The 27,573-nt window shown below is 40.8% G+C and overlaps 1 protein-coding gene across 1 annotated transcript in view; it reads left to right on the forward strand.

Moving 5' to 3' along the window:
• tenm1 (teneurin transmembrane protein 1) overlaps positions 1-27,573 on the forward strand; it is a 300,806-nt gene that overhangs the window by 261,175 nt on the left and 12,058 nt on the right. The window contains exons 24-34 of the mRNA XM_032555180.1: positions 2,715-2,798; positions 3,195-3,389; positions 8,633-8,720; positions 10,367-10,563; positions 12,655-12,968; positions 13,500-13,672; positions 16,204-16,448; positions 20,080-20,373; positions 22,378-22,622; positions 23,208-23,350; positions 26,373-26,584. Of these exons, the coding sequence (XP_032411071.1) occupies positions 2,715-2,798; positions 3,195-3,389; positions 8,633-8,720; positions 10,367-10,563; positions 12,655-12,968; positions 13,500-13,672; positions 16,204-16,448; positions 20,080-20,373; positions 22,378-22,622; positions 23,208-23,350; positions 26,373-26,584 (2,190 nt within the window). The remainder of the gene's footprint in view (positions 1-2,714; positions 2,799-3,194; positions 3,390-8,632; positions 8,721-10,366; positions 10,564-12,654; positions 12,969-13,499; positions 13,673-16,203; positions 16,449-20,079; positions 20,374-22,377; positions 22,623-23,207; positions 23,351-26,372; positions 26,585-27,573) is intronic.

Consider the following 27,573-nt stretch of genomic DNA (forward strand, 5'->3'; position numbering starts at 1 on the left):
CAGTTTGGTGTTTTGGTCTCAAACAGCAACTTTTTGAAAGCTCATTTTGTTTACACAGACTTCATAATTCCTTTTATTTGTTGTTTCTGCTGTTTCTTTATTTTGGATGTTTAAAATGTTTTCCAGTTCCAGTCTTCAAATGTTCATTAGAATTTGAAGGCTATTGATCCTCAAATATGTGTTCTTGCATTATTATGCCATTATATTACTTTAAAATGGTCTCAAAACAACAATAGTGTCGTTTATCGCGATAAGTTCTGGGACAGTTTATCATCTAGCAAAATTGATCATGACAGGCCTATCCCACCATTCAAAAGACTTATTAGAAAACGATTATGGATGCTTTTTAGTTTGCCTGCTGTCAGCAGTTACTCCGTACCGATCATCAAGAGTCATACAGTATTTCTTTAAATTCTGCACATTGTTTCAGAAGCCGACGTTTGCACCATTCGCTGCCATTTTCAAAACAATAATGTTCACAATAATGAGTCTATATCAATAATCCTACAATAGATACTTCTAACAAACCCAAAAAGTTGAGAGGAAGCCAAATAAAAACCACTTAGATCATAAAAGAATAACGTTTTTAAGAAGAACTTTGTATTAGATGTATTACAGTGTAACAGTGAGAATGTCAGGATTGTGCTCTCCTCAGTCAGACTGTAACAACTCTTTGGTTCGGCTGTTACTTGTCATGTAAACTTTATGAAGAACGTGTGTGAATAACTAACATCTATAATATTGTAAACTTATGATGCAAGGTTTGAACATTTTAAAAGCCAAGGCCAGCGTGACTTCTGGAAGCCAGCGACCTTTGACATTTGGACAGATGGAAACATTTTGTACTACTGTCTTCTTGCCAGAAAAGGTTTTCAGCTCCCTTTAAAATAGATTTAGGAGTCTGTATGTTCAGAAGATAAGAAACACGTGGCCTCTATCAAGAAATTTCAAAAAACTTTAAATCTATCAATGAGCTGGTTTTCTTTGTGTGAAGATGCCACTATTAATGTTTCATGTATGGAAACTCATAAGGGACATTTTTCTGTCAATTTCATTTTTTCTTGATGTGGTGGGACTTCAGCAGGACAATTTCAGACTTCATGCTGTGTTGCCTAATAACTGTGTGGCTAAAAAGACATAATGCTAGTTTAAAGTTTGAAGTTTATTCTCCTACAAAACATAATAATAATTAACACAAACATTTAAAACAACATTGTTTAACAAACTCTAATTACTTTATTTGTAAAACAAGAAATTCTCAAGTATCATTTCTGCTGCAAATATGAACCTATTGGTTATTTCAGTATCACTTATGTTCTCTTTTGACATTTTTGGCATTCGTTCATAGCAATGAGATCAAAATAATGCTTATTAAGCTTAGAAAAACTTCTCAAAATCAGAATATTAAACATTTTTACCATTTTGTTCCATGGAGATTTATACATGTATAAGACGTTCTGCCTAACATGTTAACTGGTCAGGCTTTTTATATTAATATTAATAGATGCTAAAATTTCCAATCAGCCAAATTTATTTTATAAACCAGGGAAAAATGCAGAAAAATTACTTATTTAAATGTCCTTAAAGTGTCAGTCTTCTGTTTAATACTTTGGTTTATTCTTTGATATGGGGACAGTGTGGAGTCTACAGTGGAGCAGATGAAAATTACATATTTAGTAAGAATTGACAAAGCTTTCTTAATCCAAAACGCAACAAATTGATTTCTCAGTTTGCAGTTTGTGTGTTGTATTTTTCTTGGGCTTCAGTTTGTAAAGAAAAAAATAAAACACACACACAAACAAACGTGTTAAAAAATTGAAGCAAAGTGCAGCCCTGGGTATCACCAACCCAGACAAACCTTTCTCGAATTCACGCTTTGGTTTATTTATTGTTCTATGAAAGCCGAGCAATCCGAATGAATTTACTCTGATTAATTCAATTCTAAAACCGGATTAAAGTTCCGTCTGACTTTCACGACAGCGGGCCCGGCTCTGTGTGAACGGGTCACGATGCTTCCTGGAGGAGGTCGCCCATCATCACAGCTACAGTTCATTACCGTGAGCAGGGAGGGATTTGATGCATGCCGTCTTTGGTTTGAGGGACGCGCAGAATCCCACTTGATGAATCTCTCCCCTCCTCTTAAAATGGGATTTCGGAGCGAGCCTTCTTCCCACTCTAGTTTTGACAGAGCCTATAATTGGACATGTCAGTGGCAATTTAACATGATCCATTTATTTACCAATCTATCCTGAGAGTCATCAATCACCTGATTCCCCATCGTCCCCCCCTCCCCCCCACAACGCCGCCTCCCTCCGTTTTGTTTGTGCTGCTTGGAGACGGACGCCGACGTGGGCGGCTGTGAGACGGCGTCGGCTTTGTCTGCCTTCGACCCCCCGCGGTTTCAGCGGCGGTGCTATTTGAGCGGGCGGCGATCACGGTTATTGGTTGACATTTGGAACTCAGCCGAAGCGAGCCGGTGTGAGACTTGAATAAACACGGGGAAGGCTCCCTGCCCGACGCTGACCTTTGCATGAGCAGGGAGGGTCAGGAGGCCTAATGCTATGTTATTAAGGAGATATTATTTGCACTACCTGCAACTGACTCTTGTGGCAGTTGCCGTCAAAAGGTTTGTATTAGCTTTCCCGCTTTTGACAACAGTCTTGACATGATGGGTCCCCTTATGTGTGTGTGTGTGTTTTTGTCTGACTTCACAGGTGCGCTTGGAGTGGCCGACAGACCTCGCCATTAACCCACTGGACAACTCCCTCTACATCCTGGACAACAACATCGTTCTGCAGGTCGGGAAAACAAACACTCGCAAAACACATTTGTCTCATTCTGTCAACTCTATGAAGAGTCATGCTGCGAAGTACGCTGCCGAATGAGAACCGATTTACAAATTCGTCAGCTGTCCCTCGAGATCCACTTTAGATGAAGTGAGTCTGCCAAGATAAATAAAAGCAAAAGGATGCCGTCACAGGTCGCCGCAGGGGCTGTTTATTAGAAAATGTCATTGAACTCATCGTGCAAAGTTAATGAACGCAGCTCTTTATCTTGTACAAGTCAGCGGCCGGGGGTCCGGCTTGCCGAGGTTTGATGCGCCCGATCGATAAATTCTCTTATGTCATCAGCGGGTGATTGTGTTGCCTCGGGGTAGGCTTCTGCAGATGATAAATGACGGCGTGTCGCTGTAGGTGTCGGAGAGCCTCCAGGTGCGGATCGTGGCGGGGCGTCCGATTCACTGCCAGGTCCCCGGCATCGACCACCACCTGGTGAGCCGAGCGGCGGTACGCGCCACCCTGGAGGCCGCCAAGGCCATCGCCCTGTCGCACCTGGGGACGCTGTTTATTGCTGAGACGGACGAGAGGCGGATCAACCGCATCCAACAGGTACCTGTCGATCTACCTGGCTGTCGATCTGTCTGTCTGAATGTCTTTTTAAACGTATTTGTATCTAATTGTTTTAATCTTTATCATTTCTATTTATCTATCTGTTTATCTAATTGTAAATCTGTTTGTCTGTTTATCTATTTATCTGTATCAATCTGTTTCTACCTGTTTATCTGTCTATATGTCTATCAGGCTGTCTGTCTATATCTATCTATCTATCTATCTATCTATCTATCTATCTATCTATCTATCTATCTATCTATCTATCTATCTATCTATCTATCTATCTATCCCTATGTCTGTCTGTCTGTCTATCTTTATCTGTTTGTATCTATTTATCTGTATCAATCTGTTTCTACTTGTTTATCTACAGTATCTGTCTGTCTGTCTGTCTCTATTTCTCTCTTTCTATCTCCACTATCTGTCATTAAATACAGATTTCTCTCCAAGTAGATAAATGTATCACACACGCTATAATAAGGTAAAGATTTATAAAAATATACCTTAAAATACATCGATCTTTTGTTGCAGCAGCGTAATCTCAGACTGAAAAAAAAAAAATTGATCTTTGGTTTGAGTACATTTATTAAGTTCGGGGAAAGTTCCCCAGTAACAAATAGACGTTTTAAACAAAATCCCTGGTGCCGCAATTATTGGCACACCTGCTGGGATTACATTTCATACGAAGCCCTTTTCTGTTCCAGAATGATGGCTCTTCCTCCCATTAGATTTATATATGGGCACTGAGATGACAACGGAAAAAGGTAGATACTGTGTCTGGTGAATCATTTCTGTCTTGATTCAGCCACATATTTTAGATCATTATCCTGCTGAAAGACCCAGTCTCAGTTTACTGGTAGATATTTACTTAAAATATCCAATCCACCAGAGTCCATGATGTAATACTCTCTATATACAAGCCATTAGAAGATAAAGAGTGGACTTGAGGTGTTGATCCACATTTCAATTTATTTATTTTTTTGCTTTGCACCAAACCTACTTCAGTTGTATGTCGCCGAAAGCCCAATCTGTGAGTCGCCCGACAAAACCATGCAGTTCCAGTTAAAGTCGCACGTTTTCGTCAGTGACGGCGGGACGGAAAACGCTCTTTACCAGACTTGCTTTGGAAATGACTCGATGATATCTAGACGGCGTCCGCTGGTTATTACCGAGACTTCATGTCCTCGAGATGAAAGTTTTTGCTGCATTTCTCTAACAGAAAACTTTCAAGATTAATTTCTCTCTAACCGCCTCAATCGCTGTGCATGGTGGGAAGCAAAATATGGGTCCACATTTTGCCTTGCATGTCACAGTTGCACTAAACTGTATAGTTTTTAAGAATCGCTATGTCCTGTTAATGATTTAGTATAAAAAACAAGAAATATCTTACATGTTTGAATTGTTTACTGTTTTGAAACCCCTGTTCTTCATTGCTTTTATACCCCAAAGAAACAAAACCACATGGATTGCTAATTAAATATCCATAGACACCATAAGAAAGTTTAAAAAGCAAAGTATAATGTGATTAAAATGCTCCAGTTATGCTTTTAATTATATGAGTTGACAGTAAATGTGGCAACAGGGATTTTACTAGAAACATTTATTTTAAATTTACTCAATTTACCGGGTAGATTTATTCAAATTTTTGGGTTTCTGGAATATTTTACTGCAATCATACATGAATTTTATTATCAGTTGACAGCTGTGTGGTGATATATTAAGATGAAAAATGATACAACACTAGGTTGCACCAATATGTACATTGATCTGTTACAGGTTCTTGATGTCAAAAGTGATTTATCTATTCATACACTTGCACGCGTTATATAATGCTACACTGCCGCGAACTGCAACAGAAAACAAATACCCTTTGCAAAAAATAAATAAATATATAGCCTAGAAAAAGAAACGGCTCATATGGAGCCAATATTAGTAATCCATCAGGGCTTTTGACAGTAATTCAGCCTTTTGCTGACAGGCTGTTTACATTACAGATGCTTGTCAGCAAAGGCGGCGTTTAGAGTCTTTCACTCGAGTTTTTGGCTTTTTAGAACTCTGATTCACCTCAAACCAATAAAAAAATAAACCCAAAGGGTGGTTTTGATTTAAAATAAAAGTAGGGGTTTTTTTTGTACATGAGCTAGCAGCAGGACACTACAGGACTGTAGCATTTTGGCTTGAGCACCTCGGAAATACTGCCTGCTGCACTCAATCAATAGTGCCTTTGTGGCCTGCAGCGCCATGCTGGGTCCGTGTGGAGGCAGACAGGATCATAAAATGTCTCAGATGCCCTTTTTTTTTTTGATGGAGACCGACTGGCTAGGTTGGTAGGGCACTGAAAAGGTTTTTTTTTTTTTTTCACGTTTCCTCACACAGCACATGAAAACTTAGAGCTAAAATAATCCATCTGTAAACATTAAAACATCTAAGTGGGCGCTCACTTAGCAACCGGCGCGAGTTGGAGATTAGTCGATGCTTTCAAACCACGCTAAGTGGTGAAATAAAATTAAGAGAGGGAGGGAGTTTTAGTGTTTTTAGTTTGCGCTACGTGGGTTTGTGCAGCGGTTTCTGGTGTTCATTTAGCACATCCAAAAAAAAAAAAGAAGAAGAAAAAACATGTCTGGCTGATGCAAATGGTGCGTAATCCAACATGTATTAAATTAAAAACAGATCACATTGTCATTTGTGAGACGCGGTAAACGCGCGCAGGTACACGCGACGATGTATTTCACACGAGATGAAGAATGACAGTCAAATTAAATGCAACATTTCATGGTAAATAGCTGACAGCAGCTGCATCTTGTACTGTTTAGCAGCAAGTAGTGTTTTTCTTTTTTCTTCTTTTTTTAGCAGTTTAATAAGATTATTAAACGTGAGCGTGTGTTGGCTGCAGCGGGTGTTTGGCACCGTGCGGGATCTGCTTGGACACGTCGGTCCGTCACACAGACTGACCCGGGGCACTCGGCCAAAACACCGAGGACGGCACATGTATAATCAATGCATGCTAAGTTTGCGCTCCAGTCTTTTATGCAGAGCAGTGGAGTTATTTAACATGCATAATACTGGAGGCATTAAAACCGCAATCATTACGCTACAAATTAGCGTCGCCGTAGCCGCATTTGTTTTCGGGTTAAGCACAAATCGTGAGCTCGCTCTCAGCGAAACAGTCGCGCCGTTGAAGGATGAGGCTTTAAGAACTTAGTCATCGTCAGTTTGAATCTTGTTTGTTTTTATTCCGTCTGGAAATGAGTGTGCTTTAGGTTTTTACTCCCCTCCTGCTGAGAATAAGAAAGAAAAAAAAAACAGATTAAGGCAGTTCAAAGATATTCCTTCCCATTCATAGCTGAAATGTTCAAACCAGAGCTGCTCATGCGTATTCACCGTCCAAGCAGAAGGTAGTCGAGAAGATCAATACTGCTGGTATGTTTGTCAATTAATTACAAAGCTGAAGGCATGCAGCCGGTTAGCTTAGCCCCAAAGATGTGTGTGTTTTTTTGTTGTTGTTGTTTTTTTCTCAGTTTTTTAGCAGACATGTTGCTGTGTTTTATGGCCAAACATCGCCACTGTGGTCCAATCTGTCCAAGGGGCTCTGTTCCAAAACTCTTAGTTGTTGTTTTTTTTCCATCCCCTCGTTTGCTCAGATGCACTTTTTTTTGTGTGTGTGCAAAATCCGGCCTGGCATGTTCTCCTTCAAGAGAAGAGGATTTTCCTGGAAATCCGTTCAAATGTCCCACACTTGTTTAGCCTCTTCCTAACTCTGCTGTGATGAATTCTAACATTGTTTTGAGGCTTAGCCTGCATGAGATGTTTTTTTGTTTTTTTTTGTGGAGAGGTTTTTTTTTTTATTTCTTATATATCACACCTCAGGGGATCTTGCTGAATCTTCAGACTTTAACAGGCAAGTTCATTAATAAATTTCCCATAAATTTGTGAGTAATCTTTCTCACAGCAGAATGATCATTTCAAATTGTTTGGCATGCATAATCTCGCCTGATTAATAGGCAGCAATAATTACTCCTCTAAAGTTATTCCTGTTGTCTTTCCACCTTGGAAATAAGAAAACAGGCAAACAGCTAAAAGTATGTCTTTTCTTATCGTCCTAATTTATACGGGAGTTCTAAGGATTGCTGGTTTTTTGTTTATTTTGGGGGGGTTTACCCAATAATTATGCATTGATGTAGCTGTACCTAAATAACCTGGAGGTAATAAACGACATCCGTCTGACGTGACCTGAGTCATGTTTTTTTTTTTTGTCATAGTGTTTACAACTAACTTTATTTAAAAATCTTGCTCAAACCTAAGCTTTGACATCTCAATGTTGTCAATTTTCTCACGTCAAACTCGTTTCTTTTGGACCAACACCTCGGCGGAGATTTCCTCGAGGTGTAATAGTTTACACAGCAAGAACCTAAATTAAGCTTGTCAGTTGCTCCAATTATCTTCTCACAGGCGCGTATACCTACAGCTCTTTCCTCCAGGACAATAGGGGTAATTTGTACAATTTAACGTTGCATTTGTCAATCAAGTAATGAGCTGAGCCCTGCGCTCGTGTCGTGATGCTCTGATTTTGTTTTAAGTTTAAAAAAAAAAAAAAATCTTAATCAACCCCTCTTGTCTCACCTACGGGGCATCGAAGGAGTATCCGCGCCCTCACTTTTTTTGGCATTCTTTCATGTTATTACAATAAACATTAATATATTTTACTGAAATTACATGCAGAAGACAAACACAATGTAGTGACTTAGTATAAAGTATAAGGAAACTTGTGTGTTTTAAGGAATTTTTTACAAATAAGCTTTATTAGATTTATGACACAAATACATTCCATACAGGCGGACTCTATGAACTAGTTTGATAACGTCTAAAGTTGCACTTTGTTTTATATCAACCACAAATGCAGGCCACTTAGTCATGCTTTACTTTGTGTTAACACGTCCCACAAAATACATTGTGGTTGTAAGTAAAGCAGAAAAGTAGGAACAATTATGAGTTTTTGCAAGGCGTTGTATGGTTCTGTTTTGCATTTTTTATTAACCCAAATAAAGTCGTAGTCATTTATTTACACCTCAACGTTACTTACGTCATTCTATGTGTCATTGTACTCCGCTACAGCCTTTCTGTGCTGTTTGAAGAGCTTAGAAATGGCAAACGGTTGTCCGTTGTGATGATTTCCGAGCCGGAGTGACCTTTTGCGAACATTTTTGTGCTCGTGTGTGACGCGTTGGTCTTTGTCAAACCCGCAGGTGTCGACCAACGGGGAGATATCGATCATCTCTGGAGCCCCGACAGACTGCGACTGCAAGATAGACCCCAACTGTGACTGCTTCTCTGGTGGGTCATCACGCCGACGCACACAAACACACACGGACAGACACGAGCGCAGGATTAGGTAATGCAAGAGTATTAGATTAGGTCTAATAGGATTACAGCCCTAAAAGAGAGGGAGGGAAAAAAAAACAACATTTAAAAATCAATTCCGATCATATCTTCCCTGGTCTGGAGGATATTCAAGTTTAAAAAAAAATAACAAAAAACTGGACCATTTTAAAGGCTAACATGTTTTGAAATTGTTAGTATGTCTTGATATCTAGTGGGTAAATCTTTCAGCCTTTGGGTCTCAGCTGTCTAATAAATTTAACAGTGCTTGAGAATGTGTCTTCTTCTTCTTGTCCATCTCCTGCAACGTTATCCTCTCTCTACTTTCAGTCTGCCTAAATTATTAAAGTCAGCTGGAATCCTAATGTCTGGGAGGGGCCGCTTTGACTTTCTGCCTCGGAAAAATACAGAAAATACATAGCAATGAGCTTTATGTAAATGGCGACAACGTATATAGGAGTGTGAGAGAGAGAAGCAGCCATAATGTCACAACAGAGAATGTCATTTGACTAAGAGAGAGTACCTGGATGCAGAAAAACGAAATGTGATTTTTCTTTTTTTTTTTTTTTTTGGTATTCACCAGGAATTTTCCTCGCCGCAAAGAAAAAAAAACAAAAAACCTGCAGCTAAATTTCAGGAGGAACACGCGTCGAGAGAAAACCTTTCAAATCCATTCAAATTACAGCTGGTGGAAGAAAAAGCTCCCTTTTTAGGCGATGAATGTTTTAACCGGTTTTGATGTCATCGAAGGGCACCTAAAAAAAATCGTGATAAAAGGGAAAGAGGAAAGGGCCCAACAAATAAGCAGATGTTCCTTTGACGGTTAGGCCGTGCTTTCATTGTAAGTGTCAGAGGATGTGATTTTATCATTTAATTCCGCTCATAAAAATCTGTCTCTTTTTCTACTCGGAACGGAGGGAAGTGTCTCTGCCACGCCACAAGCCAATGGGCTGTAACCATCCCCATTTCTTGGATTGTACTTTGCATATTTTCAATCATGTCTTGCTGTTAACAGATGATTACTCTCTTCAGAAGCTTTCCGTTTTCCATCCCCTCCGCCGTAAACATCCCGCGTCTTTGAACGCGCGCCCGTCCACAGGCGCCAGATACAAAAGCAACGCAAACGTTCGCTCTCTCTCTCTCTCTCTCTCTCTCTCTCTTTCTAATACACGCACTTGTGCACGTGAGTGATGCGCATGCAGCCGGGAGATAAACCGCCACCCCGCCGTCTTTACAGAGCCATCAGAGGCCCCTGTCCCCTCCGCTGACAGCATCTGAAGACCCTCACCCAGCCTGTTATACCCCATTGCGCTACCAAAAGATTCCTGAACGCACCCGGCCGCCGGATACCGCCGTCTGATAACTCCGAGGCCGCTATCAAGGTGGTCATCGTTCCCACTGCTCCGGGAATCAACTGTATCCCAACAAGCCTGACTTCTGAGCCAAAGTGATAAGAGCCGCCATGAGGTCTTCATGTTACGAGACAGCTGTGTGTGCTGCTCGGGGGCTTGTGTCTTTCAGGGAAACATTATTATTATTGCTCCGTTTGTTTAGAGGTAAAGACGCTTTTACGTTCAACCCGGTGTTGTTGTTCTCATCAGGCGACGGAGGCTACGCCCGTGACGCCCGCCTCAAAGCCCCCTCCTCCCTGGCCGTGGCGCCCAACGGCACCCTGTATATCGCCGACCTGGGCAACATCCGGATCAGGGCCGTCAACCCCAACCAGCCTCAGCCCGGCCCGGCTGGGCTGGTGGAGATCAGCTCCCCGCAGGACCAGGAGCTCTATCTCTTTAGCCAGGTACGCCGTGGCGCTCCAGCGCCGGTCTGTAAACAAAGCCCCACCGCGCTGATCCCCACCGGGAGGCTCGAGAGCTGCGTGTTGGTGGAAAAGGTCAAAATATGAATATGCTGTGGTTGGGTTCAGGTGTGGAGGAGTTTGCTTGTGTTCTCAAATGTAAACGGTGTGAAGCAGTACATACATTTACACAAATTTACAAGTTTGAAAACAATTTTTTTCCCCTCTACAAGCAGCTCGCCTATTAGGTCTTTAATACACAACAGTTGTGCAAACAGCATGCAAAAGTTTTCACATTACAGAATCCAGACTCATTTGACTCGTTTCAGCATACTTAATTTTAAGAAAGCGTCAACTTGTATATAGGACATTCTCAGTATAAATCAGTTTTTTGTGAGGACCCAGGGGGGAAAAGTTAGGACAATACCAAGGGCCCCTGACCAACAGGGGGCCCCCCCACAATTTATTCATAGAAATAAAAAAAAGGGGGCCCTGTCAATTACAAAATTAATCATATTGTGTTTTCTAAAATTGTTTTTAGCAGGGAAAATTAAATGTTCTCACTCCCAGGCCAAAAAGCAGACAACCATATTTGCCCTGAACCCCCCTGGATCTGCATGAAATGGTTCGTTCCTGCTTGGAGCTTGACGGTGACGATGTTCAGCAGCAGACAGTGGAAGACAACAGCGACTGTGGTGGTACTATGCTAAGAAAAATAATAAAGTCAGGTTTTCAAAAGAAATAGAGAGAGAAAAAGGTAAAAGTGTCAATTTGTAACACAGTTTTTCTCTGAGAAGTGGGTAGACTGTGTGAGGTTATCAACCATTCAGCATAGCATAGCTATAGACTGTTTGCCTCCATTTCACTGACATTTAATGAATTAAGGAAATAAATTAACAGACACTGTTTGTTCAACCTGACTGAGTTTGACTTATTTCCAAAAAGATGCTCAAACATGTTCAAGTATCTGCGAAACCTCTAGAAACGTCACACTGAGAATACTAGAGAAAGTTTGACGCGGTCGCGAACACAGTTTGTCTTCTTTGGTTTAGTATGACCGTTAAATTTTTCTTCTTTCCTCGGTTTGATGATCGATACTTGGACGACGTTGGGTGTTGAAGCTGGTCAATCACCCCAAACACACATCACGTTTCTTAATAGCCGCCTCAGAGCCTTTGACTGTGATTCTGCAGAAAATGTTTGGACCATTCTTGTTTTTCTTAATTTAAAAGACTACAAGAAGATCTGGCTCAGTAGGAGAGCAATATAAAGACATAAATGTTCAATCAATACTTTTACTTAGTGCTCTGTTTTTTTGATTATTTTGTAAAACAGTGTTGTAGAGAAAATCTGATTTTGTGATGATCAAATATTCCAGCCTGGATCCTTTGTTTCCCAATAATTTACAACACACTTTATAAGCAGCGGTAAGACACTCATTGTAGTTGACATGTTCTGTTATTATTTAATGTTGAATTGATTGGACCTGAAAAGCCACACAAACTTAAACTCAACTTTTAATTTTAATATATTTTTCTTCTTATTTCTGGTTGATTTCAAAATGACTCTAGAGGTTTTACTCTGACCCTTTTCTAGTTGTTAAAATGAAGCAAGTCAAGATTAAGGACATGAACTAAAACTTAACTGAAAAAGTTGAACTTATCCGAGAATAGAATCTAAAACGCTTTAGTTTATAAATCACTGAAAGTCTTGGCACAAAAATACATTAAAGATCCGTTGTTGTTATATCAACCCTCCAGGCCTCTCAGGTCCTCTGGTTCTGGTCTGCTTCGCATCCCCAGAACCAGAACCAAACATTTATCTTCTGCCACCACAAATCTGGAACAAACTTCCAGAAAACTGCAAAGCTGCCGAAACACTGAGTTCCTTTAAATCTAGACTGAAGACCCAGCTGTTTATAGAGTTGAATTTGATTAGCAGAAACTGGAACATCAACATATTTGATGTGTATTTGCTCAATAATTTTGCATTAGACAAAATGTAACGGTCATTGCTTGTTTCATAATTGATGTTTTTTTTTATGATGTAATGTGCCACACAATCAGACTTGACTCCACTTCCTCTCTGCCACAGAACGGCTCCCACATGTACACCAAGCACCTCATCACGGGCCACTACCTGTACAACTTCTCCTACGGGACGGACGGCCAGCTTTCGGGGCTGACGAGTCGCGACGGCCGTGGCCTGCAGGTGCGGCGTGACGCCCACGGCGTCCCGCTGTGGCTGGCGCTCCCCGGCGGTCAGGTGTACTGGCTGTCCCTCAGCAACAGCGGCATGCTGAGGAAGGTTTCGGCCCAGGGCCACGACCTGGCCCACATCTCCTACCACGGCAACACGGGCCTGCTGTCCACCAAGAGCGACGAGAACAGCTGGACCACCGTTTATGAGTGAGCTTCTCCTCCCTTCTTCTTCTTCTTCTCCTTTTTTTGATTCAATTTGTGTTTTCTCACTCGACTCTAAATGTGTGCATCTGACAAGAGTTCACAGGAAGGCTGTGAAATGTGAGTGCCATCTAGTGGTTGCTTGAGAATCTGTCAAAAAGTTGTAGAGGCATTTTTATTTTATTTTATTTTTTTATTTTTGGAGGGGCAATGGGGGAAATTTTGGGGGAAATCTCTGCAAACATTTTGATCACATGCATTTGCTTTGCTTCGTATTATTCATACTGTGCACACGCTAAACCACATGTGTGTGAATTATTCACCACTGGCAGCTCAGTCTCTGTCTCAAACTCCACAGCTGGGTAATTACACTTATAAATCATAGTTGACACCTACCCTGTGCCAATAAAAAGGAGGGGAAAACACAGGGTGTATGTGTGTGTCTGTTGGAGCTTTTGTATGACAAACCCAGAGTGACTCTTATCTGCATTTTGTGTGTGTGTGTGTGCGTGTTTCTGTTTGTGTTCCCTTTCTAAGGTATAGCAGCGAGGGGCGTGTCACCAACATCACCTTACCCACGGGTGAGGTGAGCGGTTTCCACGGCAACCTGGAGCGCTGGTCTCGAGTCGAGGTCGAAGCTTCCAACCGCGAGAACTTTGTCACCAGCACCAACCTGTCTGCGAGCGACACCATCTACACGTTCAAGCAAGGTGAAGCCAGACGTTCACTTCTTCTTCTTCTTGTTTTTTTTTGTTTGTTTTTTTTTAGAAACGACAGAAAAAGTTTAATTAGTTAAATTAAATGAAAATTAAAGCGGTTTGAGGCTTATCGCAACTTTCGTGCTGACAGGCTTGACATAAAGGAAATATCGAAGTGCCTCTGGCCTCTTTATGTTCGCCACAGATCTGCGTTGATAAAGTTTCTGAGTCATTTCTATAGGGGGACAGAAAACCATAGATGAGACACACAGATTTAGGGGGGGGGTAATGACCGTAAATCTAGACGATTTTTGACATTCACTGGAAAAACACAAAATCTTACCAAGTATAAGATAAGATAAAAATATCTTATTAAAATATCTTATTGAAATAAGACAAAACTAACTTACAAGTAGCTTTTCAGGAAAATATAAGAGCTTGTTTTGAGTCAGTAATTCCTTAATATTGATAAAAAAGTACAAATCGTTTCACTTATGATGAGTACTTTTTCATCAGTATAGAGGAATTGTCGACTTTATACAAGTTATTTTGCTGAAAAATTATTTGAGAGTTAATTTAGACTTATTTCAAGTGAACTTAGATATTTCCAATAGAAACTAGACCAGACAAATACTTTGTAAGATTTTGTGTTTTTCTCTGTTTTTCACATTTAAACCATAAATATTCAGTTCTACGTGATGGACCAACACAAGCTGGAGCACACAGTGAGTATGAAATGACAGGACATGGAAAGATGGTTTTAGTTTTTTTTATGAACAAAAAAATTATATAAGGTCCAATTTTGTTAAATAAAACCCTGTGCAACAAGTTGCCAAAACAAAGGTTTAAGAATCTGTTGACGGGAAACTATTAGTCATAGGATTTCACACGTTTGAGTAGTAGCGAGTTCAAACCCTGTAGAGGAAACGGCAGAAGTGAACCTTTTGGCCCACCTGGAAAACTGTGTGGCAAAAAAAACAAACTCTGTACGACCACCATGGGACAAGCATGGCGGTGTCAGCGTCATGCTGTGGGGAGGCTTTCCTTCTGATTTTTTTTTTTAAGAGCCAGTCACAGAACTCGACATCCTCCATCGAGTCTGACTGGTCTCGAGGTATTCTGCAAAGAAAATGTGCAAAAGTTTCAATTAAGAAAAAATGTAAAAGCTGCTTTCAGGTGTGCTGAACGTGAAGGGTTCGTGTTGGTCTGCCGACAGAAACGTTTTTACGTTTGTGGATGTAAAGAAATGTTAAAAGGAATATATCCATGGTGGGTTCAGTTCAGATTCTTCCTCTTTATCTGGACTCATCTTGTTGGAAAACCTCCTCTTCCTCCCCCTTATTCAACTGACCTCCTTGCGTCTTCAGTGGGAGGAGGAGGCGATCAGAAGAAGAAGAAAGGGCTATTAATGAATTCATTCCTGCCATTGATGGCGAAGGAGGGAGACAGATTCCGACTGACTTGTGAAATGTCTTTACAACAGCTGCGGGCGGCGGTGGGGATGAAGAAGAAGAAGGAAAAAAAAAAGAGGGCAGAGATGAGAGGAGGAAAAAATGAGAGTGGAGTGGAGGAGCCACTCATGGGAGCAGTTTCTTCTCATGTCAGCCCTTTAATTGCTTTCTAGCGGTTGTCACAATGACAGCAGCACTGCGGAGACGGGGCGGGGTTGCAATCGCTCGCTTGTGCGCGCTCACGCCGCGACGACGTGACTCAGCTGCTGCTGGGGGGGCAACCGTCAAAATGACCCTCCGATATACACAGTCCCTTTACTCCCACCTGCCTAGGCTGTGTGTCGCCGCCTGCCTCAAAGGCAACAATAATCATATGGGCTGGAGGATTTTTTTTTGTTTTTTATGTAGTAGCAGTGGGAATAGACAGAACTATCTGGTTTATTATCTGTGTTAAATTTGATGGGTTAAAAGTGTAGTTTTTATCATTATTTTTTCTCTCTTTTTTTTATTAATTGTGTTCTCAGGGCGAGTAAAGACATGACGCAAAGTGATAGCAGCACGTCTGGAGATCAGGGTGAAATATGACTCGCAACAATATAGAGATGAATTTAAAAAAAAGAGTTTCTGGGAAACGTTTTACGACCACCGCGGCGTCCGCGCGCTCCCTCCCTCTCTCTCTCTCTCTCTCTTCTGTTCGTTGCCTCTTTTTCATTATTCTCTGTCTCTCATTATCTGTCCATCTGTCTCTTTTTTCCTCTTCCCTCCTCCCTTTGAATAGATTAGATTTCTCCAAAGCTGCTGTGGCTCATACAGTGAAGTGCTAAGCACTCGGCGAAGTGATTTAAGCAATCAATTTAAACAAAAAGAAAAAAGAAAACACGTTCCAGAAGTGTCTGTATCTTGCAGATTTGTTGTTCTCAAGGCTTCTTTTCTTATTCAGCGACTGATGTTTTTCTCACACGTTTTTTTTCTTTCTTTTCGTTTGTGTCACTGCATGCATGCCTCTGTGGTTTGTCTCTGCGAACGTGTGACCCACCCGTGGAAAATGCACGGCTCCCACCCTCCTCCACCTCACCACCCTGACACCTTCAGATCACGCCCAGAACTCGTACAGAGTCAGCTCCGACGGGTCGTTTCTGGTGGCGCTGGCGAGCGGGATGGAGCTGTCGCTGAGCACGGAGCCCCTCCTGCCGGGCGGCGCCGGGGGCGGGGTCAGCCCCACGGCCAGCCGCTGCAACATCAGCCTGCCCGGCGACCACGGCCCCAGCCTGATCGAGTGGAGGCAGAGGAAGGAGCAGAGCAAGGCCAACTACAGCACCTACGAACGCAGGCTCAGGGTAAACAAACCAAGACAAAACCAAAAAAAACAAGTTTGTTCTTCACAGCAACCTGTTGCACAAAACCTGAACCATTAAAAGTCTCAGCAGGGTCCAGGTGTTATAAATTTGAGAGTGGTTTTAGCAATTTTAGTATTGCAAAATGTGATTTTATAGATTCATTGCATATAGTTTGGGCCACAGGTGTCAAACTCAAATCCGGAGCACAGCAGTTATTTACTTGCAGATGTGGGAAGAGTAGCCAAAAATTGCACTCGAGTCAGAGCAGCACTACTTCAACAGATTTTTACTCAAGTAAAAGTAAGAAGTACCTGTCCAAGAAATTACTCAAGTAAGAGTAAAAAAGTATTTGGTAAAAAGTCTGGTCAGGTACTGAGAGACTGATCAAATTATCAATCATTTAATAATTAAATATTACACAACCAGACAAACCACAACATAAACTTCAGTGGAAATGTTGGTATCTTAAGGATGGAAAATTACAATAATTCATATAAGTATCTAAAAAATAAATAAAAATATATTTTTTCCAAATCAGTTTTTTTCATAAAAAAAAAAACTTAGGGAACTTTAACAAAAACTGCAGGTGGTGTCTGATTAATTTGTGGTTAAAACTTGTTTGTTTTTCATTGAGTGAGAATTTAATCTACTCTTACTCAAGTAAGAGTAGAAATACTTCATAATAAAATTACACAAGTAAAAGTAAAAAGTACAGCATAGTAAAAATACTCCTTAAAGTATTTTTATTTAAAAAAAATTTTCAAAAAAGTTACTCAAGGTATTTGTGAGATTATATCTTTTGCACAACTACCTACAGAATTCCTAATCACGACGTTTGGGAATATTTACAAAAGTTGAGAAGTTGTTTAATATCAGCACAAAGAAAACTTCCCCTTTTACCTCAAACACAGTTGCAAAAGCTAGTGCAGAGTAACAACGGCGTTAGGGGCGGGGCTTCCAAATTTTACACTTTTATGAGACACTTTCAACACCAAAACTCATGAGAGCATGGGATGACAATCTGCAGAATGAATTAACCATGGAGAAATGGAAAAGAATAACAGGATCATGGCAGAAGACATCAAGAGAAGTACAGACCCGCCTAATTACATATACAATCATACATAGACTCTACTGGAAAGATTAAAGCTCTGTGATTCTGAGTTGCGCTGGAGGTGTGGGATGTGCAGAGGAACACAATGTTGTATGAATGTGAACAGTTAAAAAAATCTTTCGGATGATCTAATAGTACTTATTAAAGTATTCAGGACAGATTTAATTCTCTGTGTATTTTAGGTAACAGAGATGCTGGCTGACACTCACTCTGGTAGATCAGCACCGATCAGAGGCTGCAGGACGGCCCTGAGACACTGGAAAGCAAAAGATGTTATTCCACTTAGTGAATGGTTGGGAGAAATGAATGAAATAGCCAGTTATGAACAGCTTGATTTCCAGGTTGAATAATCAGGAAGGAATATTTACAGAAAAGTGGACATGAACCTACATGAACCTTATACAATGTGGATGATGAGAGAGAAAGGATTAGGAGCTTTCTGTGCTACCGTGAATGACTATTGTTTCTCCTTTCTGCAATGAGACGAGGTCTGTGGTGAGGAGTGTGGTAGGAGTAAGGCTGTAGGTGTTAACTATGTACGTGTTTGTAGCTATGTGTGTATATATATGTATGGGTTTTTATTTCTTTTTCGTCTTGTTAGAGGTAGCTAGTCCTTGTAAGTTATTCCTATTCTTACTTTCCCATTTTATTGTGCTTTAGTTCTCTCCTTGAGTTGTCGGGGTTTGTTTCTGTAATGGGGATGTTGCATTTTTGCCATGTTCTTTCTCATGTTTGTTGGTTGGTTGGTTGACCTGTCAAAAAGCAACAAAAAAGAAAGTAAAAAAAAAAGTTACTCAAATAAATCTGAGTAAATTTAGTTAGTTACTACCCAACTCTGTTTATTTGGTCCTCTGGACTGTGAAGGAATAAATTGAACTTTAAGATAACAGTTTTGTCCTTAAATATTATTTTATCTGTCAAATCAAATTAGTTTTCAGCCGTATAGGACTGAATTACATCGGTGTGAAAAGATGTAAAAATTTGTTAACATTTTTAGAAGTGCTAATCAAAAGCAGCGAAACTTTAGCAGTTTGTTTTATCAGTACAGTCGCCATCTTGATGTGAAAGGAGTTTCACACGCCTGATGCTGGTGTAAGCATGTATTTGTGGTTATTTTGATGATTATATCGTCCAACAAATGAATATTCAAAATTCAGTTCCCCAGAATATTTGAAGATTACATAGCAGAAACGTTGCGTTACAGCCAGCACAAGCTTGGGAACGGTGGCGGGCTTTGATGGTTGACTGATGAGCTGACGGTTCACAGGTTCTTTTATCTTAGTAGTGTATTAACAGGAAAAAAAATTGAGTGGAAGGAAAAAGTCTGGTCGAAGAAGTACAAGAAACTGCAGCATTGAGTGGATTGGAGTCGGTGGTTTAAGACGGGATGTGCTACCTGCCTGATGAAAGCTGCTGTTTAATCAGAGTTATTTTAGTTATTTATTTAGAAGGAGAAAAATAAATTCCTCTTTTAAAGATTAAAGTCAGTTTTGTATTTTATTTGGAAATCAGGGTCCCAGATTCTGTAGTCAGATTATATTAGGACATAATCCATGTTGCTTGCGGTCCAGTGTGACGTTTCTAGAGTCAATAATCGTTTAGAAAGTCGAGTCATCTGCTGGTGTTGGTCCATTGTGTTGTAATGAATCAAAAGTAAGCGCAGCAATCCACCTTAGAGCTCTTGAGCTCTTCCTGCTTTGACTTTTTCAGTATCATTTCTATGTTAAAAATCCATGTTTTAAATGAATCCTTCTATAATAATCAAATGTTCTGACTAAGTGAACGTTGGATTTTCATTCGCTATAAGACACAAACAGCTAAACAAACAAAATAAAAATCATTAAAATATATCCCTCTGTGGTTACAATAAATCAATTTATAAGTGTCGCCTATTAAACCGAATTGTTGAAATCAGCTAACTTTGCAAAGATATTCTAATTCACTCCGCTGCACTTGTAAATCTTCTTTGTTTCAACACTTTGTCATTTCCATTTCCTTTACAAACAGTGAGGGATTGTCCCCTCTTGCTCTCTCTCTCTCTCTCTGTCTGCTGTTCAGCGGTGCGAACAGCACTTCAAGTTCTCGTTGCACAACCCGTTGGATGTTCTGAGTCTGAACTCGGTGGGTGTGGGGGCCGACGGGTTAAATGACTCGGTCCTGGCTTCCCTAACGCATCCATCAACAGCAACCCCCCCTCCCCGTTTTGCAGCGGAAAGCACATTGCATAATCAGAATATTTTATTAGAAACTGACATCTTATCTTACGGCTGCTAATTAATTTGCATTCCTCAGGACTTTTTCCTCTTATTCGCGAGGTAATTTATTGCTACTGTTATTATGCAGTCTGGATTTGCTCCAAATGTCACAATTAATTTGTTTGAGCTTTGCTTGTCTCAGACAAGCCAGCTATTTTATTATATTTTTATTTAATAAGCCTGCCGCCTCATTCAGAGTTTATGAGGATTATAAATGTAAAAAAATTAAAATGAAAAAGTTTTATTCTGTTGTTGTTTTCAGGCTCACAACAGGAACCTGCTTTCCATAGACTTTGACCAGAACACCCGGGTGGGGAAGATCTACGACGACCACAGGAAGTTCACCCTGCACATCCAGTACGACCCGCTGGGCCGGCCCGTCGTCTGGTCGCCCAGCAGCAAGTACACCGAGGTGAACATCAGCTACTCGGCCGGGGGGCTGCTGTCGGCCATCCACCGCGGAGAGTGGTCCGAGCGGCTGGAGTACGAGAACGACCGGGTGGTGTCCAGGGCCTGGGTCAACGGCAAGATCTGGAGCTACACATACGCAGACAGAGTGAGGAAACGTTTTAACAGAACCAGCCCGTACTTACTCTCCTCAAAAAGCAGTCGGTGTCTCTTAAAGTTGCCTAACACATGATGCAAACCTGGTCGTTCGCCTGAAAGTGAAACCAGTGTTTACAAGACGAAAACCACTTCTGTTGCGGGAAACAAATGTTGGAAATTGAAAGCATGTAAGCTGATCTGCAGCACGTCTTCCTCCTTTACCGTCCTCTTAAAGTTATTCTTTTAGATTCCCTGCTTTTTTCACGCGTATTCTTTTTTTTTTTTTTTTTTTTTTTAAATCTTTGAAATCTGTTCTGTCTGTAAATCTGGATAACAGCTACAAGCCTTTGAGAGCAGGAAAATCACCAAGAATATTCTTTGTGACACATAACAGAACTCAGGCGGGTTTTGAGCAGATTGACAGGATTTTTTTTTTTTTTTCTTGTTGCACAGTTGTGAAAAGAAAACAGCAGTTTTCTGAAAGGGGCTTTTACAGTAAACACTGCGGTGCTTTGACAGGAGATCTGGTGCAACACGAAATGCATTAAATGAGACGGATTGATCCGTTGTGCGTAAAGAAATCTAGCGGAATAGTTTAGTCGGAGTTAAATGCAGCGTCTACGTTACGGCTGAAACCGATGGCTGCTTGTATCGGAGGGCTGAATGATGCAGAGACGGACAAAAGTTTTTCAAGAACTTTTTCATGTTTTGTTACGTTAAGCACACAAACATCAATATATCGCGCTGGGATTTTTAGCGACTAAAAGACAAAAAAGGAAAGAAAATGTTTTGTAAATAAAAAGAACATCTGATGTACTTACACACTGTCAACCTGCGTGTAAGTGCGTCTTAAATTACTCAAAAAACAGTTAAGGTGTGAAGTTGTGGGGCAGCCTAGAGCAGTTTGACAAAAAGTGGTATTGTCACTTTTGAACGTGTCAGAGAATATTGGTTTGATAATACAAAGAGTATGGGACAACTGAAAAACTACCGAGACATGGATAATAAATAATAAGTAACAGATTCAAAGTAGCTAAGTCTGATTTAAAGTCACTGCAAACACGTGGAAGATGTTCCTCTTTAATGAGGCCAAAATTTAATGAAATTTGTCAAATGTACGCTTAGTCATGTGTGCTGGAAAGCCACGTAAACCACTCCCAAACATAAAACATAGCAGGAAACCTAACAATACACGTCACCCTAATTCCACGTGCCCACAGTGAAACATGGCAGTGGCTGCATCATGCTGTGGGGATGCTTTTTGTCAGCAGAGACGGGTACGTTGGTCAGTTAGTTGATGAGAAGACAAATGGAGCTAAATACTGGGCGATACCTACCAAACGTTTCAGATTTCAACTGGCAACAAACATGTGAAACGTTTTCTTCTACTTTAGTATTAAATAAATAAATACTACTAAATATTCATACATAAAATCTCTATGAAATATGTTTTAAGCTTTTAGTTGCAGTGTTACAAGATGTGAAGAAACAGATCCAAACGTGGAGAAGCAGCATTCAGCTTCTACGCTCCACTAATCTAGAACAAACTTCTAGAAAACTGCAAAGATGCTGAAACACTGAATTCAGTTAAATCAAGGCTAAAGAAAACCCACCTTTTAATAGTAGTAAGTGGAACATTGATCAGTATATTTTATGTACAATTTGCTCGATGATTTTGATTATGGCATTTGACAAATTTGTGTTGTTTATTACTCATTTCCTAATTGGTTACTGTGTTATGTTTTTATAGTGTGCAGCTCTTTGAACTGCCTTCTTCTTGAAATTTTCTGTACAAAAAAAACTTGACTTGAACAGATCCAAGGTTTACTTTTGCAAAGCACTGCAGGCTGCCAAAACTTGAATAAATAAATAAATAAATACATAAATAAATTAAATAAATGAAGGGTTTTTCCAGCAGAACAGGGTCAAGGTAAAAATAAAAATAAAAACTTGACAAAACCTCCATGAAGCCACTCAGAGCTCCTTCACTGTCCTCCTCTGCCTGTTCCCGCAGTCCATCATGCTGCTCCTGCACAGCCAGCGGCGCTACATCTTTGATTACGACCAAACGGACCGCCTGGTTGCCGTGACGATGCCCAGCATGGTGAAGCACGCCCTGCAGTCCCTGCTGTCCGTCGGCTACTACAGGAACATCTACACCCCTCCGGAGAGCCAGGCCTCGTTCATGCAGGACTTCACGCTGGACGGGCGCCTGCGGAGGACCCAGTACCTGGGGACGGGCCGCAGCGTCATCTACAGGTACGGTTCCCCACGGCAACGTCGGGGCTCTTAACTCTACTCTACTTTGGCACAATCACTGCGTGTGTAAAAAAAAAAAAAAAACACATAAAAGAGATTGCCTCAGTGGCAGTGCTGTAGTTAAAGGCTAATCTTAAACAGTAGCGCGCACAACCTGCTGTCCTTACTAATGACACCGAATGAACGAACAAGGGAGACTGGTTCGAGGTCAGTTCCCGCCTATGATTGCTTCTGAGCGTCGTACTGAGCCAGACACCACTGATCTTATCCGGGCGTGTTGTATATTCCCAACACTCCTTGGACTGCATGAGAGCGGCGTTATGGACTGCATGAGAGCGGCGTTATGAACGGTGCCATTTCCAAGACCTAAAACGCCACGACTTCGGCAGTAAATGCTTCTGATTCTGATGAAATATTGAAGAACGATGCAGCCTCTTCCTCAACGGCCCCGAGGGATCTTTGGATTATTCATTCCACGTAGCATGGCTGCTAAAATTGAAAATGAAATGCATTGTGTTGAGCTTGAGTGTAATACTTCTTTTTCCACTTCTGTTTGTTTTCCCGTTTTTTTTTTTTTTTATGAAGGTATACACCAGCAGCGAGGCTCTCGGAGGTTGTTTATGACTCCACCCTGGTGACCTTCACCTACGACGAAGCCTCCGGCACCGTCAAGACCATTCACCTCACCCACGACGGCTTCATAAGCTCCATACGATACAGACAGACCGGTACGCTGACAAAATTCCTTCGGTTGTCCCTTTTTATTGGTCACATTTACACCTTTATGACAAAACAAAAACCAAGTAAATAAAAACGTCAGGCTGTTCAAATTACCCCAATCCACTCTTTGTTGCAAATTTTGAAGTGTTTTCAAGCTAAAAGAGTGTGCTTAATGTAAAGCCACAGCATCTCAATAAGGTTTAAGCGCAGAGATGGACTGCATTGGATCGCTGTCCTTTGTGCCTTTGAGTTTAAGGTCACAAACTGATGCACAAATGTTTTCCTTTACGCAGCAAAAACACAAAATCTTAGTAAGTATTTTTGGTGTAGCTTCTACTGCAAGCACCTTTGTACACTTGAAATAAGACAGAACTAACTTACAACTGACTTTTCAGCAAGAAAGAGGCGCTTGTTTTGAGTCAATAATTCCTTAATAGCGATGAAAAAGTACTGGTTTCACTGGCAGATTATTTTCACTTATGACAAGACATTTTTTCCATATTATAAGTGAAATAATCTGCCAGTGGAGTTAGTACTTTTTCATCAATATTAAGGAATTATTTACTTAAAACAAGCTCCTATATTTTGCTGAAAAAAGTTAGTTTTTTTCTTATTTCAAGTGCAAGATATAAAAACTAGACCAAAAATACTTGGTAAGACTTTATGTCTTTGCAGTGTAGAACAGATTTCAGATGGCATTCCTGCCATTGAAGCTAACAGTGATACCAGTCCAATTAAATAAATAAATGAGAAATACAAATATGTTCTCAAAACATTGGAGAGGTATTAATATATGACTCACTGAAATCCTTTAACTAGGGCATCTAATCAATATTTGTGTCAAAAATATACAGAGTTTTAATATTACTTTTTTGCTTCCTCTGCTAAAGTTAATCATAATATCGGTGAAACTGCTGCTGTATCTCACTAAATAAACCCTGACATCTGATTGGTTAACTTGTACAGCAACTTATCTGCAGACCAGTCACACTTTCTACCTAGCGCCCGTCTCACTTCACTGATTTCAACTGGTTTCAGCCACACTTGACCATAAACCAAAACCATATGTATAAAAAAAAATACTACAAAATATTTTTCTTAAAGGGAAGTGCACATTAATCAAAATCACATAATGTAATTTTTCCAAAGTTGGATAAAATAAGCACATTTTCATCTGTAGACACTTTGACAGTTGTTAAAACCAACCTAAAAAATGAACAAAATTAAAATCACACATTGTCTTAAATTACACAATAAAATTACAAGAAACAATGAGCGACATAAAGAAAAGCAGAGTCGTTTTTGATCCAGCGGGGTCAAAAAATCATATATTTATATATTTTCTTATTTAAGATTACTTCAGATTTAAGGGTTCAATTCTGGGCCCTCACTCTACTGCGGATCTGAGTCAAGCGACCCGGTTTTGCCCTATGTCGGCGTCTGTGGCGCTCAGTTTCAGGAGCTATTTCTGCTCCTTGACTGTAGCTGTCATTTTAAAGCTGCTTCTCCTTTAGCCAAACTTATCTTTGCCTAATATTAGCAGTTTAAATCAAAATCCTTTTTTTGAGCAAACGACCTTTGTACGGAGAGGGGGAAACCAGATTTCATCATAGGTCTCAAACTCTCTAGTCTGGCTTTGAGTCAGACACAGCACTATTTCATCTGAGACTGAGGCAGCCACAGTTAGAAGTGTGAACCGAGCCGAGCATGTTCAAGTGGAATAGACTGTGGTCTACCACAGCTTTGACTACAAGACCACCCCCAGGCCCATGAGCTGCGTCGCCTCTTCCTCATCTGCAAACCAACTCTGCCCCATGTATGTCTAAATATATGCTTACTTGACATTGGTTCTAGTTATTGCCCGACTCTGAATAGCGACGGGTGTCGATTTGCACGGGGAACCAAAAAGCCTTTGAAGAGTAAATAGACCCAAACCAAATACAGATTCCAGTTAGAAAGGCGCAGCAGTAACCATAAGGTTGTATCAGGTCCGTCATTTGGAGCCTCAGCGGTCGGCAGCAGATAGATGCCATCGTTGTTGACACAGCTCAGCAGTTCCTTTACGTTCCAGACTCTGTCCAGGGTCATTGAGAACGCTCTCATCTCTCATGCCGGTTCACTTTCCGTACCTTTGTGATTGGTGAGCCACGATCAGGTGTCACTAATCTGCAGCTGTGTGTGTGTGTGTGTGTGTGTGTTTATCGCTTTGCCCTCCACATGAATAGACTCTCACCTTTCCTTTAACTGATCTCATTTCAGCAGAACAAACGGAGCCTTAGAGAGGAGAAGAGATAGCGGTAATTGTCCCTTGAGAGGAGGCAAGGAAAAGTAAGGAACCCCAAAAGTGTAAAGAAGAGAGGTAGGCAAAGGGAGTAAAAGCACTGAAGTAAAAAATTAAAAAGTGACAGCTCTGAGAAGTGACAGCTAGAGAAGAGAGACGAACAGACTGCCAGCCCCCCGGGGGCTTCGGGAAAAGCCTCGCAGTTCGCTCTCCTGCGCCGCCTCCCTATTAGCCCAGGTTCCAAATCAACATACGACAGAAAAATAAAAATAGACGACATAAAGCTGATCCAGCTATCCGGCCGGCTCCAAAGCGAGACACTTAGTCATTTTAACTGCAATCAGAGTCATCTCGAATAGCTGCATAATGGTGTTTCATTAACAGGCCCCACCAAACACCCCCAACCCCAACTCCAAAGCAGGATGAGTTGGAAAGGAGCAGAGGTGAAGGATGGTGTTGTTAATGCTGATGTCCTGACATTAAGGAGCACATTGGCTCATCAGGGCTATTGTCTTTAGATTTCATTATCTCCTCATATTAAAGGTCACCACTGGAAATGCCATAGCGCCGTGGACATAGTTAAGATCGAACGGTTCGAACTGTGTCTGTTAACGACGCCGAATTAGCTTTTGATTTAAATTAATTCGGCAGTGTGAGGAGCGGTTCTAAATGCTCTGCGATCAGGCGCATGGGATACTTTCCTTTCTTTCAACTGCTAATGTGTTTTTTTTTTTTTCTTCTTTTTAAAGGCCCCCTGACAAGTCGCCAAATCTTCCGCTTCACCGAGGAAGGCTTGGTCAATGCCAGATTTGACTACAGCTACAACAACTTCAGAGTCACCAGCATGCAGGCGGTCATCAATGAAACCCCTCTGCCCATCGATTTGTACCGCTATGTGGATGTTTCTGGGCGGGTGGAGCAGTTTGGCAAGTTCAGCGTCATCTTCTATGACCTCAACCAGGTATGACACTATTGACTGGATTTTGCTGCTGTTCAAGCTTCGCTGGGCAAGATATTGACTAACATCAATGTATTTTATTGGGATTTTATGTGGTAGACTAACACAAAGTGGTTGGAAAATGTTTTGGGGTTTTTTTGACAAATAAAAGCCTGAAGAGTGTATGCCCCCAGATGCACTAATACCTCTAAATAAAAAGTGAATTTCCATCTGAAGACATTTAATTAAAAACCTAAGATATATGTCCATTTATGTAGGAAAAAGGAAAACACTATGCAGGTCAGAGTTTTAATCAACATCTGACAGAGTTCTGTTCAGTCCACCATCTGAAAATGATAAGAGTATTACACAACTTCAAATTCATTAAGAATTGGATCTGAACTTTCAGTGACAGGCCAGGCAAGGTCTGCTGGTCGGAGTTAATGGGAAGATGGAAGGAGCCAAACACAGTGTGGTTCTGGACAGAAACAGTTTAGAGGATTTAAGACAACTGTTGAGATTTACCTTCCAAGAGGGCGATGGCCCCTAAACATTCAACCGGAGACACAATGGGACGATTTGGGTCAGAACATATTCATGTATTAGAATGGTCCAGATATAAATATTGCTAAAAAATGTTGTCATGACTTAAATAAATGCTGTTCAGACAATCTCAATTCAGTCTGACTGAGCTTGGGCTGTTTTCAAAAGATGTTTAAAGATGTTCAAATATGGAAGAAAGAATACCCAGAGGATTTATAGCTGTAACTGTAGTGCAAAGTGGCTCGACAAAGCGTTTGAAAAAAACCCCCATCTCATTTCCTTCCACATTTCAGTCATATAGCCCTTTGTGTCAATCTTTCACCTTTATTTATAAAATACATTGAAATGTTTGTTTGTATTACTGTATGAACTGAACATGGTCCAAATCAGGATTGTTATGAAACCTCAGAAAAAAGGCAAAAAAACGTGTTTGCAGTGGGTAACCATGGAGATCGTAAACTGTCCTAAAC

The sequence above is a fragment of the Xiphophorus hellerii genome, chromosome 23, assembly GCF_003331165.1.
Source record: "Xiphophorus hellerii strain 12219 chromosome 23, Xiphophorus_hellerii-4.1, whole genome shotgun sequence".
Lineage (NCBI taxonomy): Eukaryota > Metazoa > Chordata > Actinopteri > Cyprinodontiformes > Poeciliidae > Xiphophorus > Xiphophorus hellerii.